Source organism: Schistocerca piceifrons, chromosome 1 (assembly GCF_021461385.2).
Source record: "Schistocerca piceifrons isolate TAMUIC-IGC-003096 chromosome 1, iqSchPice1.1, whole genome shotgun sequence".
Lineage (NCBI taxonomy): Eukaryota > Metazoa > Arthropoda > Insecta > Orthoptera > Acrididae > Schistocerca > Schistocerca piceifrons.
In genome coordinates this window covers 213,560,994-213,574,275 of record NC_060138.1, presented here as the reverse complement: position 1 = coordinate 213,574,275, position 13,282 = coordinate 213,560,994, and the positions used below count along the sequence as shown (strand labels likewise).

The 13,282-nt window shown below is 35.4% G+C and overlaps 1 protein-coding gene across 1 annotated transcript in view; it reads right to left on the bottom strand.

Moving 5' to 3' along the window:
• LOC124783347 (probable cleavage and polyadenylation specificity factor subunit 2) overlaps window positions 1-13,282 on the bottom strand; it is a 174,496-nt gene that overhangs the window by 109,697 nt on the left and 51,517 nt on the right. The window contains exons 6-7 of the mRNA XM_047254014.1: window positions 9,937-10,124; window positions 2,374-2,496 (exon numbers count right to left, since the gene is read on the bottom strand). Of these exons, the coding sequence (XP_047109970.1) occupies window positions 2,374-2,496; window positions 9,937-10,124 (311 nt within the window). The remainder of the gene's footprint in view (window positions 1-2,373; window positions 2,497-9,936; window positions 10,125-13,282) is intronic.

Here is a 13,282-nt window from a genome sequence, read left to right as displayed (position 1 = left end):
AACAGAAGTCAACAAGTCATTTGTGGGTCGGAAAAGTCATCATGGAAAAACGTGCGCTCTGGAGTTCCCCGAGGCTCCGTCCTTGGTCCATTACTCTTCTCACTGTACATTAATGATATTTCTTCAGTGATTCACTCCTGCAACTACCATCTATATGCCGACGACATCCAACTGTACATAAGTGCAAGCCCCAAGAACATTGCTGACGCAGTAGCGAGTATGAACGCAGATCTTTGCTCTGTTTCTCGATGGACACAGAGCCTAGGTCTGAAATTAAACCCCAAGAAATCCCAGGTCATACTTATATCTCATCCAAAGTTAATCAGCCAGTACTTTCGTGAAACAGTCCCTCAAATACTCCTCAATGGTACCCAACTACCATACCAAAAAACAGTAAAAGACCTTGGAATAATCTTGGATGAACACCTAAACTGGGAAGAACAAACAGTCACAGCTTGCCGGAAATCACTCTCCTCCTTACATACAATTCAAAAATTTAGAAAAATATTTCCAACCCATGTTAAACAAAAATTAGTCCAAACACTAGTCCTGCCTAATCTTTACTACTGTGATGTAGTCCAACACGGCACAAATAGTGAAAATTCGAGATGCCTCGAGCTAGTGACTTGCATTAGATACATATGCAATACACGGTTGTATGATCATATCAGTCCCTCATACTCCCAGCTAGGTTGGATACGCCCACATAAGGCACGCGATCTCCACACGATGTGCTTACTTTGTCGATTTCTTAGCCACTGGTGCCCCCAATACTTATCTTCTCTCATTAAACACCTATCATCATTTCACAACCGCAATACCAGATCAGATACGTCTAGCATCTTGGCTGTACCTTTACATAACAAAAAATCTTTCTCCGTGTCATTCTCCATCTCAGCCATACGACTATGGAACGTGCTCCCCTGTGATCTGCGTCTTATCCAGAACCACTCAACATTCAAGAGGGAACTCAAAACTTACATATTAGTGACGGTATAGTCACCATTGTTGTGCCCCTCTCATCTCTGTCTTTCTCCTCTCCATCATAGCTTCGAGTTTTACCATTCTTATTTCTCTTCCTCTAACCTTCCACCTTCTTCTATATTTCTTTCACCCCATTCTATCATCTTATGTCTCTGCTCGATGAGAATAACTCACAAGCTGCAAGAACATAATGAGAAAATTCCCAACTAGCAATAGGACTGACATTCATAAAAGAAAAATATGTTTACTTTCATATACATAGTCATTACTATTATTATTATTATTATTATTCTTGATTGTTATAATTATTCTTTGATTGTTATAATTATCATTGTACTACTGTTATAATCTTTATTTTTTTTTCTTTAACATTAATACTGTATAACACGTTATATGTCCTTAACATTCTGTAGAAATCTGTGTATGCCTGGTTAGGTGTAAGAGAGGGCCTGAAGGCCCTAATCTTGCCAGGTAAAATAAATGCATAAATAAATAAATAAATAAATAAATAATGTAAACCATTTCTTTTTGTTTGTTTTATTTCTCCTAGCATTATTAAAATGCAATCAATAAATGGCATAAGTTAGGAATTGGTATAACATTAAAATTTCGGCAGATACTTTACGTAAGTAGAACAGTTTGGAATTTTGATTAGTCAGAATATGTTAAAAAAAATTTCTCACAGATACTCTTAAAAAGGAGAGGGTCATATTACATATTAAGGTAAATACACTGTATGCACAACTCATTCACATTTTTCTGTTACATTAAAAGGTTTCTGCCATTGATATTCTCTTTCCACATTATGTGACCTATTCTTAATTTATAAACACATCACAGATGCACCTACAAATAGGCATAATTAATTAAGCAATATTTAAAACACTTTCTACTAATATTTTTGATACAAGAATGTATACAGAATTAAAACTGTATAGCATACATATCCATGTATTAAACAAAAATACACAGCTGATTCTACATGATATACAATGTTATTGTAGCATAGTTGAAGCAAATGTCAACAAAAGTCTTTGGTGATAAATGAGGATGCCTTGCCACATACAGTAAAACCCTGTTCTTAGATTCCCACATTTAACGTTTTCCTGCTTTTAATGTTGCTTTTTGTCAATCCCACCAAAAGTCCTATTCTCTCAATACAATGCTTTCTCATCACTAACAATTCTGAGTTTCAACATTTCCCTCATTTTAAGCACAAAGTACAAAGGGGGTTTTCTGTACATTTAAATTTTTTATGAGGTTTTGATCAAGAAAATCAAACAAATGTTTAACAAAATTGTATACCTAATAAATTACACAATGAGAATTACTCAGTCAAATATGGTAACAGAGAAGTTTGTTATACGAAGTTAACTGATACTTCCTTACCTTTGGACTTGGTACTCGACTGAGTTCAGCTATGCTGTGACATAACTGTAGATGCTTAAACTGAAAAGGATTATTCCTTGCTCCTTCAAAAGTTCGCATTAATTTGTCACTCATCCACTCAATCTGAAAGCCAACAACATAAGATTACAAGTAATTTAAAAAACACCACTGAAAATGAGCAGTAATGTTATTTCAACACAATCTTTGGAATTTTTTTGGAAATTTGTGGTAAGATCTTATGGGACCAAACTGCTGAGGTCATCGGTCCCTAAGCTTACACACTACTTAATACAACTTAAACTAACTTATGCTAAGGACACACACACACACACACACACACACACACACACACACACACACACACACACACACACGCCCGAGGGAGGACTTAAACCTTCGACAGGGGGGCGCCGCATGGACCGTGAAAAGCCGCCTCAGATCGCGCAGCTACCCCGTGCGGCAACACAATCTTTGTACAGTAGTTTACACACCAACACATCAAACAAAAAGTGCAATCTCCACAATAGAGATCTACAAAGTAAAATGGCTCAAAATCTTTATCATTACATGAAACATGGACATAAATAAACAATTCCCTATCTTCTCAAAATCATTAAAATATGACACTGAATTAATGTCACAGTTACGGAATGAGAAAAATATTGTTTGGTTTATTTGTTTCAATGGTTGGGTTAGTACAATGTACTGACCACAAGTGCTACAACACATGTGATATCTAGGTAACACTTATCAGAGAGTTGCTGAGACGTATTCTTTGCAAACAAACTACAAGCTGCTCATTGTAACTAGATTATGATATAAAAATGATACTACTTACCTATTTTTTGAAATCAAAACAACTTACTGTATCTTTGATATGGGAATAATATCCAAACTAAAGGGTCCAGTCCATGAAGAAAACATTTTATTGAAATTGTCATAAATACTACTATTTTTAAAGATACCTCAGAAAACTTGTAAAAATATTTTTGCCAAAAAAAGCCAAAAATAGAAACAAATTAGTGGTGATTAAACCGAAACAGCAACAAATGAAGGATGGAGAATAACGGAAATGTTGAAGAAAGGCGCAAGTCTTTGTATGCACTAAAGTAAAACCCTGTATTAATGAATTCTATTTTAAGGAATTCACGCTTTTCTGTCAATTCCTGTGAAATTGCCAGAAGTTCAATGTCACTGAAATTTAGCTATAATGGACATGGCTTAAAAGAAAACCCTCATTTAAGGAACAAATATTAAAGCTTGCAAACTGAAACTTATTTATGTGACAACTCTTAACATTTTTGAAAATGTTGCTTCAGACTGCTGCTAGAGAAAAACATCAATAATTTAAAATTAATTTTTATTGCAAATATGTTTGCCATAATCTTTGGTTGATAATTTCAAATGACAGCCATTTTTCACATATATGTCATGTCATCTGGCATTACAGAAAACATTCCTATTAGGTCTTAGCATGCAAACAGTACTGAATTCTACACTTTGTAAGTTTTGTGTATTTATAGCTATCAAAATAAGAAGGCTTAAGATTCAGCAGAAGCCTAAAAATTACTCTTGAGGATGAAGACAACGGGAATATTAAACTCATTGACATAGAAAACAAATGTACGTGCGATATATACTGAAAGAAAACCAGGCATTCCTGAAAGCTGAAGCTCATGGCCCTTTTACATTAAAAATGAATAACATTTATGTTTCATCATTTAGAGGTGCCCAAACATCTTTAGTGTAATTGCACAGTTATCCATTAAAATCAAAATCTGTACCATTGGCTGAACTCAAGGTGTGTAGTTTACATCCCATTTTCTGCCATTTCTCTCAATTCCACTGTTCCGTGGAAATTTCATGTTGATAAAGTGATTATGAGGAACAGCAAAGGACAGCTGCACTTTTTGTTGTGTGGTTGCAGATATATTGGTTCTCTAGTTCTTTCAGAAAAGCAGAGTGAAAGTTCTTTACATTTTTTACATCATCTCGAGTCACACTAGGTTCCAGAAAGTTTCAGTTTTTGTATTGAAAATAATAGATAGTAGCTTTTTTTTCACACAGTTGGAATATGAAACATGTGTATATCACAATGTTTAGGGTAATTCCCAAATCTTTCAATAAATGCAAAATTACATGTTTTCTTTCTTCATGGAGGTAATGACAGCAACAGGTTCAGGTGACATGCAATGACAAGACTTGGAAAACTACATTTACTGGAGGAAATTTCACTGTGCATCATTGCTAAAGACAAGTTTCTTGCACAGACAGACAGCCTGTCTGAAATATGCAGCATTTGTTAGATTATCGATCACTCACGACATCACACATGATAAGCTATGCAGCTAGACTGAAGGTGTGCAGGCCCCTTAAGGATTTAGAAACAATTATCTTACTAATAAAACGGCTTTATGACCTGTGAAGCGCAAACACTCCCAGGGTGGAAATTTATTATGAAAGAAGATTCAAAAAATCGCCTCAAAGCTCGGGACTGTATATTTTAGCACATCAAATGACTGGCAGGATAACTTCTCACTCCCTCTTACCAAAATTTAAGTGGAGTGATGAAACTGGGAGCTAACATAATTTAATTCTCTCAAAAACATAGGGCAATTCAGTTCAGCAGGGAAAATGTCATGGGGGCAAATGAAAGCACAGAAATAATGACTGCCCTGCTGTGTGTTAAATGGGACAGCAGTGATAAGTTGCTGCCATTAATTAGTGGAAAATTTTAAACTAATTTGCGTTTAAAAACATAAAAACCTTACTGTGTACCTACAACATCATTAGCTGAGATGGGTGCAGCAGAAAGAAAGATTATTCTCATTACTAACAGATGCCTCACATAACCAAAGCTAACAATAATGTTTTATTGTTTCTTTTTCAGATAAGTCTCCTGCAGCCTTGAGACTTGGACATAATTCACCCTGTGAAAGCTGAATACAGAATGGCTCTTGTGTAGAGGCCAGATTCATTTTTTTACAGAAAGGGCATAACGAGAATGAATATTTAGAAACCTATACAAATGTTCGTTGCAGGCTGTGTTGAACCTTATTGGCAGTGGGTCAGTATCAGCTGCTGTAAAAGAAGAAGAAGAAGAAGAAGACAAAAATTATGATTATGGTTATTATTGTTATTATTATTACCCTTCATGCTATTACACATATTGCAGCAAGTTTGAGATTTCAAGACTGTTGTTATAATGACATTCAGACTTCTGCACACTAGGTAGCTGTAAGTGATTGTGTGATGCTTTTGTAAAGAATCAAGCAGAGCTGGAAAAAGGTTTGTGAGGATGATGATGATAATGATGACGATGATGATGATTAGGAGGAGGAGGAGGTGGTGGAGGAGGGTGATTCTTATGCACTATGGTTTGTTGCAGTTGTTAAACTATTTTTCCTCACCTAGTGTAGATGAGTTGGTTCTCGCCAATATTGACCAACCAGAGCAACAGCTCTTATCAGCATGTTATGCTGACCAGGAAAAAGCAAACTACACATCTCAATTACTTTTCTCACGAAATAAAGGATAATGTTTATGGGTTGTTCCTTTTTGAATAATCGTGCTTATCTATGTCACTAGTTGAATGAAATAACATCTGAATGTAAACAATTTCTTCTTTCTTCTGTATGTTGCCTTTAAATTGAGACACCAGTTGACGATTTTAAATGTGATCTTAAAATAAATGCTTACTGAATTAATGTGTGGCATTAATATATATTTCAGGATTATCTACATTCAAGTGATGTGCGTTTGTGATTAAGTATGGCCTAATGAAGAAAGTGAAAAAATAAGCCCTAAAAATCCCCAGTCTTTTTTTTTTGGGGGGGGTGGGGGGGTCATTTCATTAACATGATGATGAAGTCCCATGCCTCTTGACAGAGCATAGGGGAACGATGCAGGAGATCCGCACTGTCATACTAGACAAGGTCCTAATGGAAGTGGTTTGCTGTTGCCTTCCTCCGACTGTAATGGGGATGAATGACGATGATGAAGGCAACGCAACACAACATCACCTAGACATCTCAAGGCAGATGAAAATCCCTGACCCCGCTGGGAATCAAACCCGGGACCCCGTGATCGTGAAGCAAGAACGCTACCGTGAGACCGCAAGCTGCGGACTTCATTAACATACTGGAGCTAAATCCTTACTGAATGAAAATATTTATTTAAGGAAAAATTAGTTCAGTGCCCAGAGATTTGTTAGAGTGGGGTTTTACTGTAGTAAGTGCAATGAAATTAACAAAATGTCGTACATGTATGCTCCATGGACCATGGTATTTTACAATTTTCTTGAAGTAAAACCCTACATCTGTCAAGTAGTTGAATAATGCATTGTAAACCACCAGCTGTGCCAACACAACTGTATTCTTCTACAAGTTTCAGTTCACAAAACCATGATCACTGGAGGGAAAGTTGGACATTAGTGATTTACAAATACATATCGGCATAATAACCGCAAACTTGATATTCCAAGTGACATACAATTGTAACTTGTCCCAGGGATTTATAATATTCCATGTGAGTGTGGTAGCAGTTACTTGTGGAGGTCTGCACAGACTACTGTTAACTGTTCCACTGAATATCCATGCCACCTCATATACACAAACTTAGAAAAAAATCAGTGGTGACAGAGCACAGTGTAATGAATAAACACAAGATTATGTTTGAATAGATGAAGATAGTGGCTCATGCTTAAAACTACTGGGACTCTTGATTATAGAAACTGCCAAAATTGGCTGTGTGACATCTTTAAAAAAACATCAGTTACACAACTAGCAATTTATGGATATGTGTGCTTGATAAAGAAACATAAAAAATGAATACTTTACGTAGTTTATCTGTAAATATGAGTGGTGGCATTGCAAGTGATGCTGCATAACACAAATATAATCTGAGGGCATCACTTCAAAATCAGTATTTCCATGCCAACAAGATAATGTGAGCTTGTCAATCAGATGTTCTCTTCTCCACACAAAAGTGAGACCCTTGTGTTTCACAGCAATCAGAATTCGCTCCTGGTGACAATGATGGGGCTATCATCAAAAGCTTCGGATTTTATTCGATTCTGATGTGACAAGTTAAATGACAACTTTTATTTAAGGACTCCTTTGCAAAAGACTTCAATGCTAATTATGAATTGGTTTCTACAACTCTGTGTTCTGCAGAACACAAAATGTTATTCTTGCCTTTTCAACCCAAACATATGTTTTGCAGATGATAGGAAAATGAAAATAACATTTATTTTCTGTGAAATGTTTACATGTGAAAATGAGACTAAAAAATAAATGATTCTGGTGACAAAGAACTATTTCAAAGTACATGATTAATTAGAAGGTGGAAATATCTATTAACTTCCGGAAAATTTAATATAATTTTTGTTTTAATGTGTCAGAACATTTTTAGACACTCTCAACTGTGAGCCATCAAACAGAAGGAAACAGTGGCACCTGAGTTATCTAGGGGGAAAAAATCTATTTATTCAGAGGTCAGCATTTTTTGGAGTGACAATGAAGTGGTGTCAAATAGCTTTTAGATGATATTCTTTATTATTTCAAAAACCACAGACCACTGGCCTCTCTTCTTTGGGGCAACAACATGGTAGGCAGATATTTCTTTAAATGTGCTATCAATTGCAGTGATAAAAGCATTATAAGTACAGATAATGAGCCTGCAGCCAACATCATTTACAAGGATGGATAGTAGGACTGAGCACTTGGAAAATCAACAATAGTTACTTCAATTTCAATCTGGCCTAAATGGCTCACCAAAAAATAACTGCTTTGGGTCAAAGAAAATAAAACATTGTAGATGTATGTTTAATAAGCTTAAATAGAATACCCTCACTATAGTTTCCTGAATAAAATCATCTTTGACAGTTTGAGTACAACAAATGAACCATAAAATAATAACTCATGAAATTTACCCACTGTTAGACTACTATATGATAAGTATACAACTTAATGGAAAAGTAAAACTGGATATCAAATTTTATTATGAAAACCAAAAATTCAAATCATCTGTCACCATAGCAGCTATGATTGTTGAGAATATTATACTACACTGTGAACTACGCAAATTCATTTATTTATTTTTTGGTCATTAGTCGTCTGACTGGTTTGATGTGGCCTGCCACAAATTCTTCTCCTATGTCAACCTTTTCATCTCAGAATAGCAATTGCAATTTATGTACTCAAAACAAATATCCTATCATCTGTCCCTTCTTGTTAGTGTTTTCCATATATTTCTTTCCTTGACGATTCTGAGGAGAATCTGCTGCTCTACAAGTTGCAGCAACATATTATTAAGCCCATTAGCTGACCACACAACTTTAAGAGACCTTACAATTCAATATTCATGTGTTGTGATATTAAAATCATCTGCCATATATCAGTGTGGCATCTTCTGAAGAAAGTTTATAACTCATGACAAAACCACAAGTGAGGACAGTCACTACCTGACACAGCAACAAATGGGAGATATCGGAGTAGACACATCCTCAAGAGATTCCATACGCCACCACTGCTGGATGCTTGCTTATGCCAGAGTGGCGCAATGCTCAGCCGACTCATTAATTATTGCAAACAATGACAGCATCATCCTATTTCAGATTCAGCAGTGCGAGTTTTATAAGAAGTCAGACTGTCTATCAAAGTTATTGGTCATTAGTACACTGAGTTATGACTATCATTTTCAATTGAACCACTGATAAGTTTTACTGTCAGCAACTATAACACTGACCTACTGGCATTTCTGTGAACCTGGATTATTTCCACACTCGATACTCTATCTTTATCAAGTTTCAGTAATGTGATCTAATATTTTCTGCATGTTGTAGTATCTGCTCAACCTCCTCCAGAAGTAAATCTAGAATTGCTACAATTTCAACACTATCATTAAACTGTAAACTTGTTTGTTGTACAGGCATTCAGTGCAATTTCATCTGCTGACTGTATCACGCAAGTAATAAAATCACTCCATATCTGCTGTATGACTATGTGTCAAGTGAACATTACCCAAGTATGTCAGTGTAATTTTGCTTTGATAAGCACTTTTAGTGCAGGTATGTTAAAAAAAAAAAGGCCAACTGCACTATTACAAACGATGCACATTATATTATGTTAATGTTATTTTCATTAAATGTTTTTAATACATCAGTATTCTGTAGGTCTGGTTTGCAAATGAACAACTGAGTTTGAAACTATTCACCAGCATAAATTACATGCAACTTTGACAGGAACTTGAACAAAGAATTATCAAATCTAAGTTTCTGGTCCTTCCCCAACAAAATGTTGGAACTACATAAATACAAAGTTAAATGAAACTCAGAAGTTCTCTCTTACTCTGACCATAATTAAAACAATATATTGATCAGAGATGTATAGACAGTTTTGCCTAAAAGTAATCCTGCTGCACGATCTTTGAGGGATTTTTATTCTTTTTAAGAAAGAAAAAAGTAATATGTAATGTAATAAAGTAACACATTTCATTGATAACAACATGAATGAAATGTTAATATATAGTTGTTAGTGTTGATAGTATTGTTAAAAATATTACCTGTGATTTTGCAAACTCTACAACATTGTAGCTGACATTGTTGAGCAATGCTAATGAATAAGCTATAAGACCTGAGTCTTTATTACGCCAAAGTTGATCCAACATGTGTGCCAATTCCAGAACTCTTCCAGCAGTGTCCACAGCAATCAAGACATTACCATTACTTCTTAATGTCTGCAATATATTTGCTGCAACACAACATTGTTAGTTTCGGTAATTTACAGTAAATCTCTTAGCACAGGTGGAAGAAAATTTGCAAAAATATTCAGTGTCTATCACAAATTGTCCCTTTGCTTAACAGAAAAAGGGGGAGAGGTTAAAAATATAATTTATTATTTTTTCAATGTTCTTGTGTTCTATATTATTTACCTTCCATATTGTTGTACATAGCTTAGAACTTTCTCACCTTCTCATCACAGTACTAAAAGGGATGAGTAAAAAGAGAGACTTTTAGTCATATCAAACCTTTTATAACTGTATCTACAGCAATGGAATCATTACATTACACTTTAAGAGGAAACAATGAAAGATTAAATGGTACCACTTCTGAAACTAAAGCAATTGATCACATGAGGGGGGGGGGGGGGGCAATCAGAGCAGAAAATATTGCAAACAAATTCACATTTTTCTTGTATTTGTGTCTCAATCAAGAGTCAGTTAATTAGTTGCAACAATCTCATTTCAGTTACATTAAATTCACAGATTTTCAATTTTGTGTTTTCAAAATCTTCTACATAAGTAGAAGCAATGACTTAATCATATGTAATGCAACAGCTTTCAGTAAACTTGACTCAACTATAACTTCTTAAAACTTGATCTGTAACTTTCCAGGCAATTTATTACTTTCACCATATCAGTGAGAGGAGGAAAAATTACACTTGACTGCCACAAAGACACACCATTTACAAAAAAATGTTTCAACTATATGTAATGAAGAGGATTATCACATTTCTATCATCCTGCACAAAGCAAGCAACACAGAAGATATTTTTTTCTCACTAAATCCTTATGAGTGGGATGACAATCTAATGATTCAGATCAAACACTAACCTGGTTTGATACAGCTGTCTACACTAAGCTATACTGTGCAAGTCTCATCAACTCTGCATAATTACTGCTACCTTTCTCCAACTGAACCTACATACTGCAGTCAAATGTTGAGTCTCACTCTACAATTTTTATCCCACACTAGCCAAACTAACTATTCGTTGATGTATCCTTCTTTTAGTTAAGTTGTGCCACAATTTCCCGTTCTCACCAATTTGATTCAGTACATCCAAAGTACTCAGGATAGTTGCTAGTCTCCTACCGAGCACCTCCCCAGGTGACAGATAGGGAGGATACTCACCAGATATAGTGGGTACCGGGGAAATAAAATATCTGGAGTGGACCAAAACTAGTACCAAGGGCACGATTGTTCCAGTGTCTGTTAGTGGTGGATGATTAATATTCTCTGTGGCTAACAATCATAGTTGTAACATGGAGCTTGCTCCACTCGAGATTGATAGCCTCTGACAGTCAAATATGGAAAGGCCTTTTAGAGAAAAATTTCCACGGTCCAATCCAGTAGGGAAGGAGAAGGCTACATCAGATTCGGTGAGTAGCCAACTAGAAGACTCAAATGTATCAGAGCATTTGAAATCACCCAACTCTCTTCAAGTACATAATGCCATGATAAAACACAAATATGTTAAATACATTGCAACACATAATATAAAATCTTTACTGAAAACTGGAAAGCACAAAAACTTCACAAATGAATTGGACAGGCAAAACATCACAATAGCAGGACTCCAAGAAATGAGAAATAGAACAAAAGATTCATTTGTATTTCATGGTTATGGAATTTCCAATGGAAAACCAGGACAACGAGTTATGAAATAGTGCCCACAACCCGGAACAGGATTTATAGTAAATTTTAAAACAATATGTTCAATAACTGATTTTGCAGTTATTTCTCCACGAATCACAACTTTAACTCTGAAATCGACAAACAAGGTCTATACTATCATAAATGACCATACCCATATCAACGAGAAAAAAATTCTAACAAGAACTATGGTAGAAGTAGGAAAATTCTGGGAGTTTGGATCAGACAATAAATCAAGTCAATAAAAACAGTGTAAGGGTCTTAACAGGGTATTTTAACATCCAGCTGGGAAAGGAAAAGAAGTAGAGATACACAACTGGAAAATGGGCTCCACATAAACAAAGTAACATAAATGGACAAAGACTCGTTGACATTTGCCAATAATATCTGCATGGACAAATGCTTTCATAAAAAAAATCGAAATGTTAAAGTACTGAGAGGAACAGACACAGGTTTAGATCATTATTTGGTGAAAATCAAAATCAATATGACCCTATTAAGGAAAAAAAAATACAGAGAACAATTGGAGATAAAAGAAAATATGATCCACATAATTCAATAAAAAAATGACAAATATTGGAAAAACACGCAAAATAAAATAGCAACAGACAATCTTGAGGAACTAATACCCGTTTTAAAACAAAATGCAGAAGAACCGGCCCAGTAAAACATCCATGATCGCCTATGGAATGTGATGAAATTCAAGATGAAAGGCATTAAGTTTGGACAAAATTTCAAGCTCACAAAACAGAAGAAAATGCAACTAACATCAAAAACATCAGAAAAAATTCTCTCAAATTATCAGAAAAACAAAGCGGGAATATCTAAAGGATCTACTGAGATCTACTGAAAAAAACTACTACAAAAACAATTCCCCAGATATTATTTGAATGCCTTTGATAAACAATTACAACCCTCCCACACTGAGAAATAAAGATGGAAGAATAGCCCATAATTGTTGTGACTCGCCGCTCTTTCAAAGTGCCGCCGCGCAGCTACGCGTGTCCTCTACATGCAGCGCTGTCTGCCAGCCATGCAGCAGCAGCGCCACCTAAGCGGCCAGCCAGCCAGCGGCCGCTAGACTCGGACTCAGTTATGATTTGACTGTTAAAGTGTACACATGTCTTACTCTGTTTACTTGATCTGTGACTTTCATGTATTGCATCTTCCTTGAAATATATTTGTTCAACTTGAAGTTATATCTAGTGTACACATGTCTTACTCTGTTTACTTGATCTGTGACTTTCATGTATTGCGTCTTCCTTGAAATATATTTGTTCAACTTGAAGTTATAACAATAATAACAAGGAAAACGCAGAAATCATTGCAGAGACATTCAACAAGCTCTTGAACTGTGATGAACCTGAAAAGCTTTTAACAATAGACACAAAAACCCCTTGTAAAAAACAAACCAGAAAATATAAACCCACCTACAGTACAAGACATAGAAATTGCACTTAAAGAAATGCAAAACTA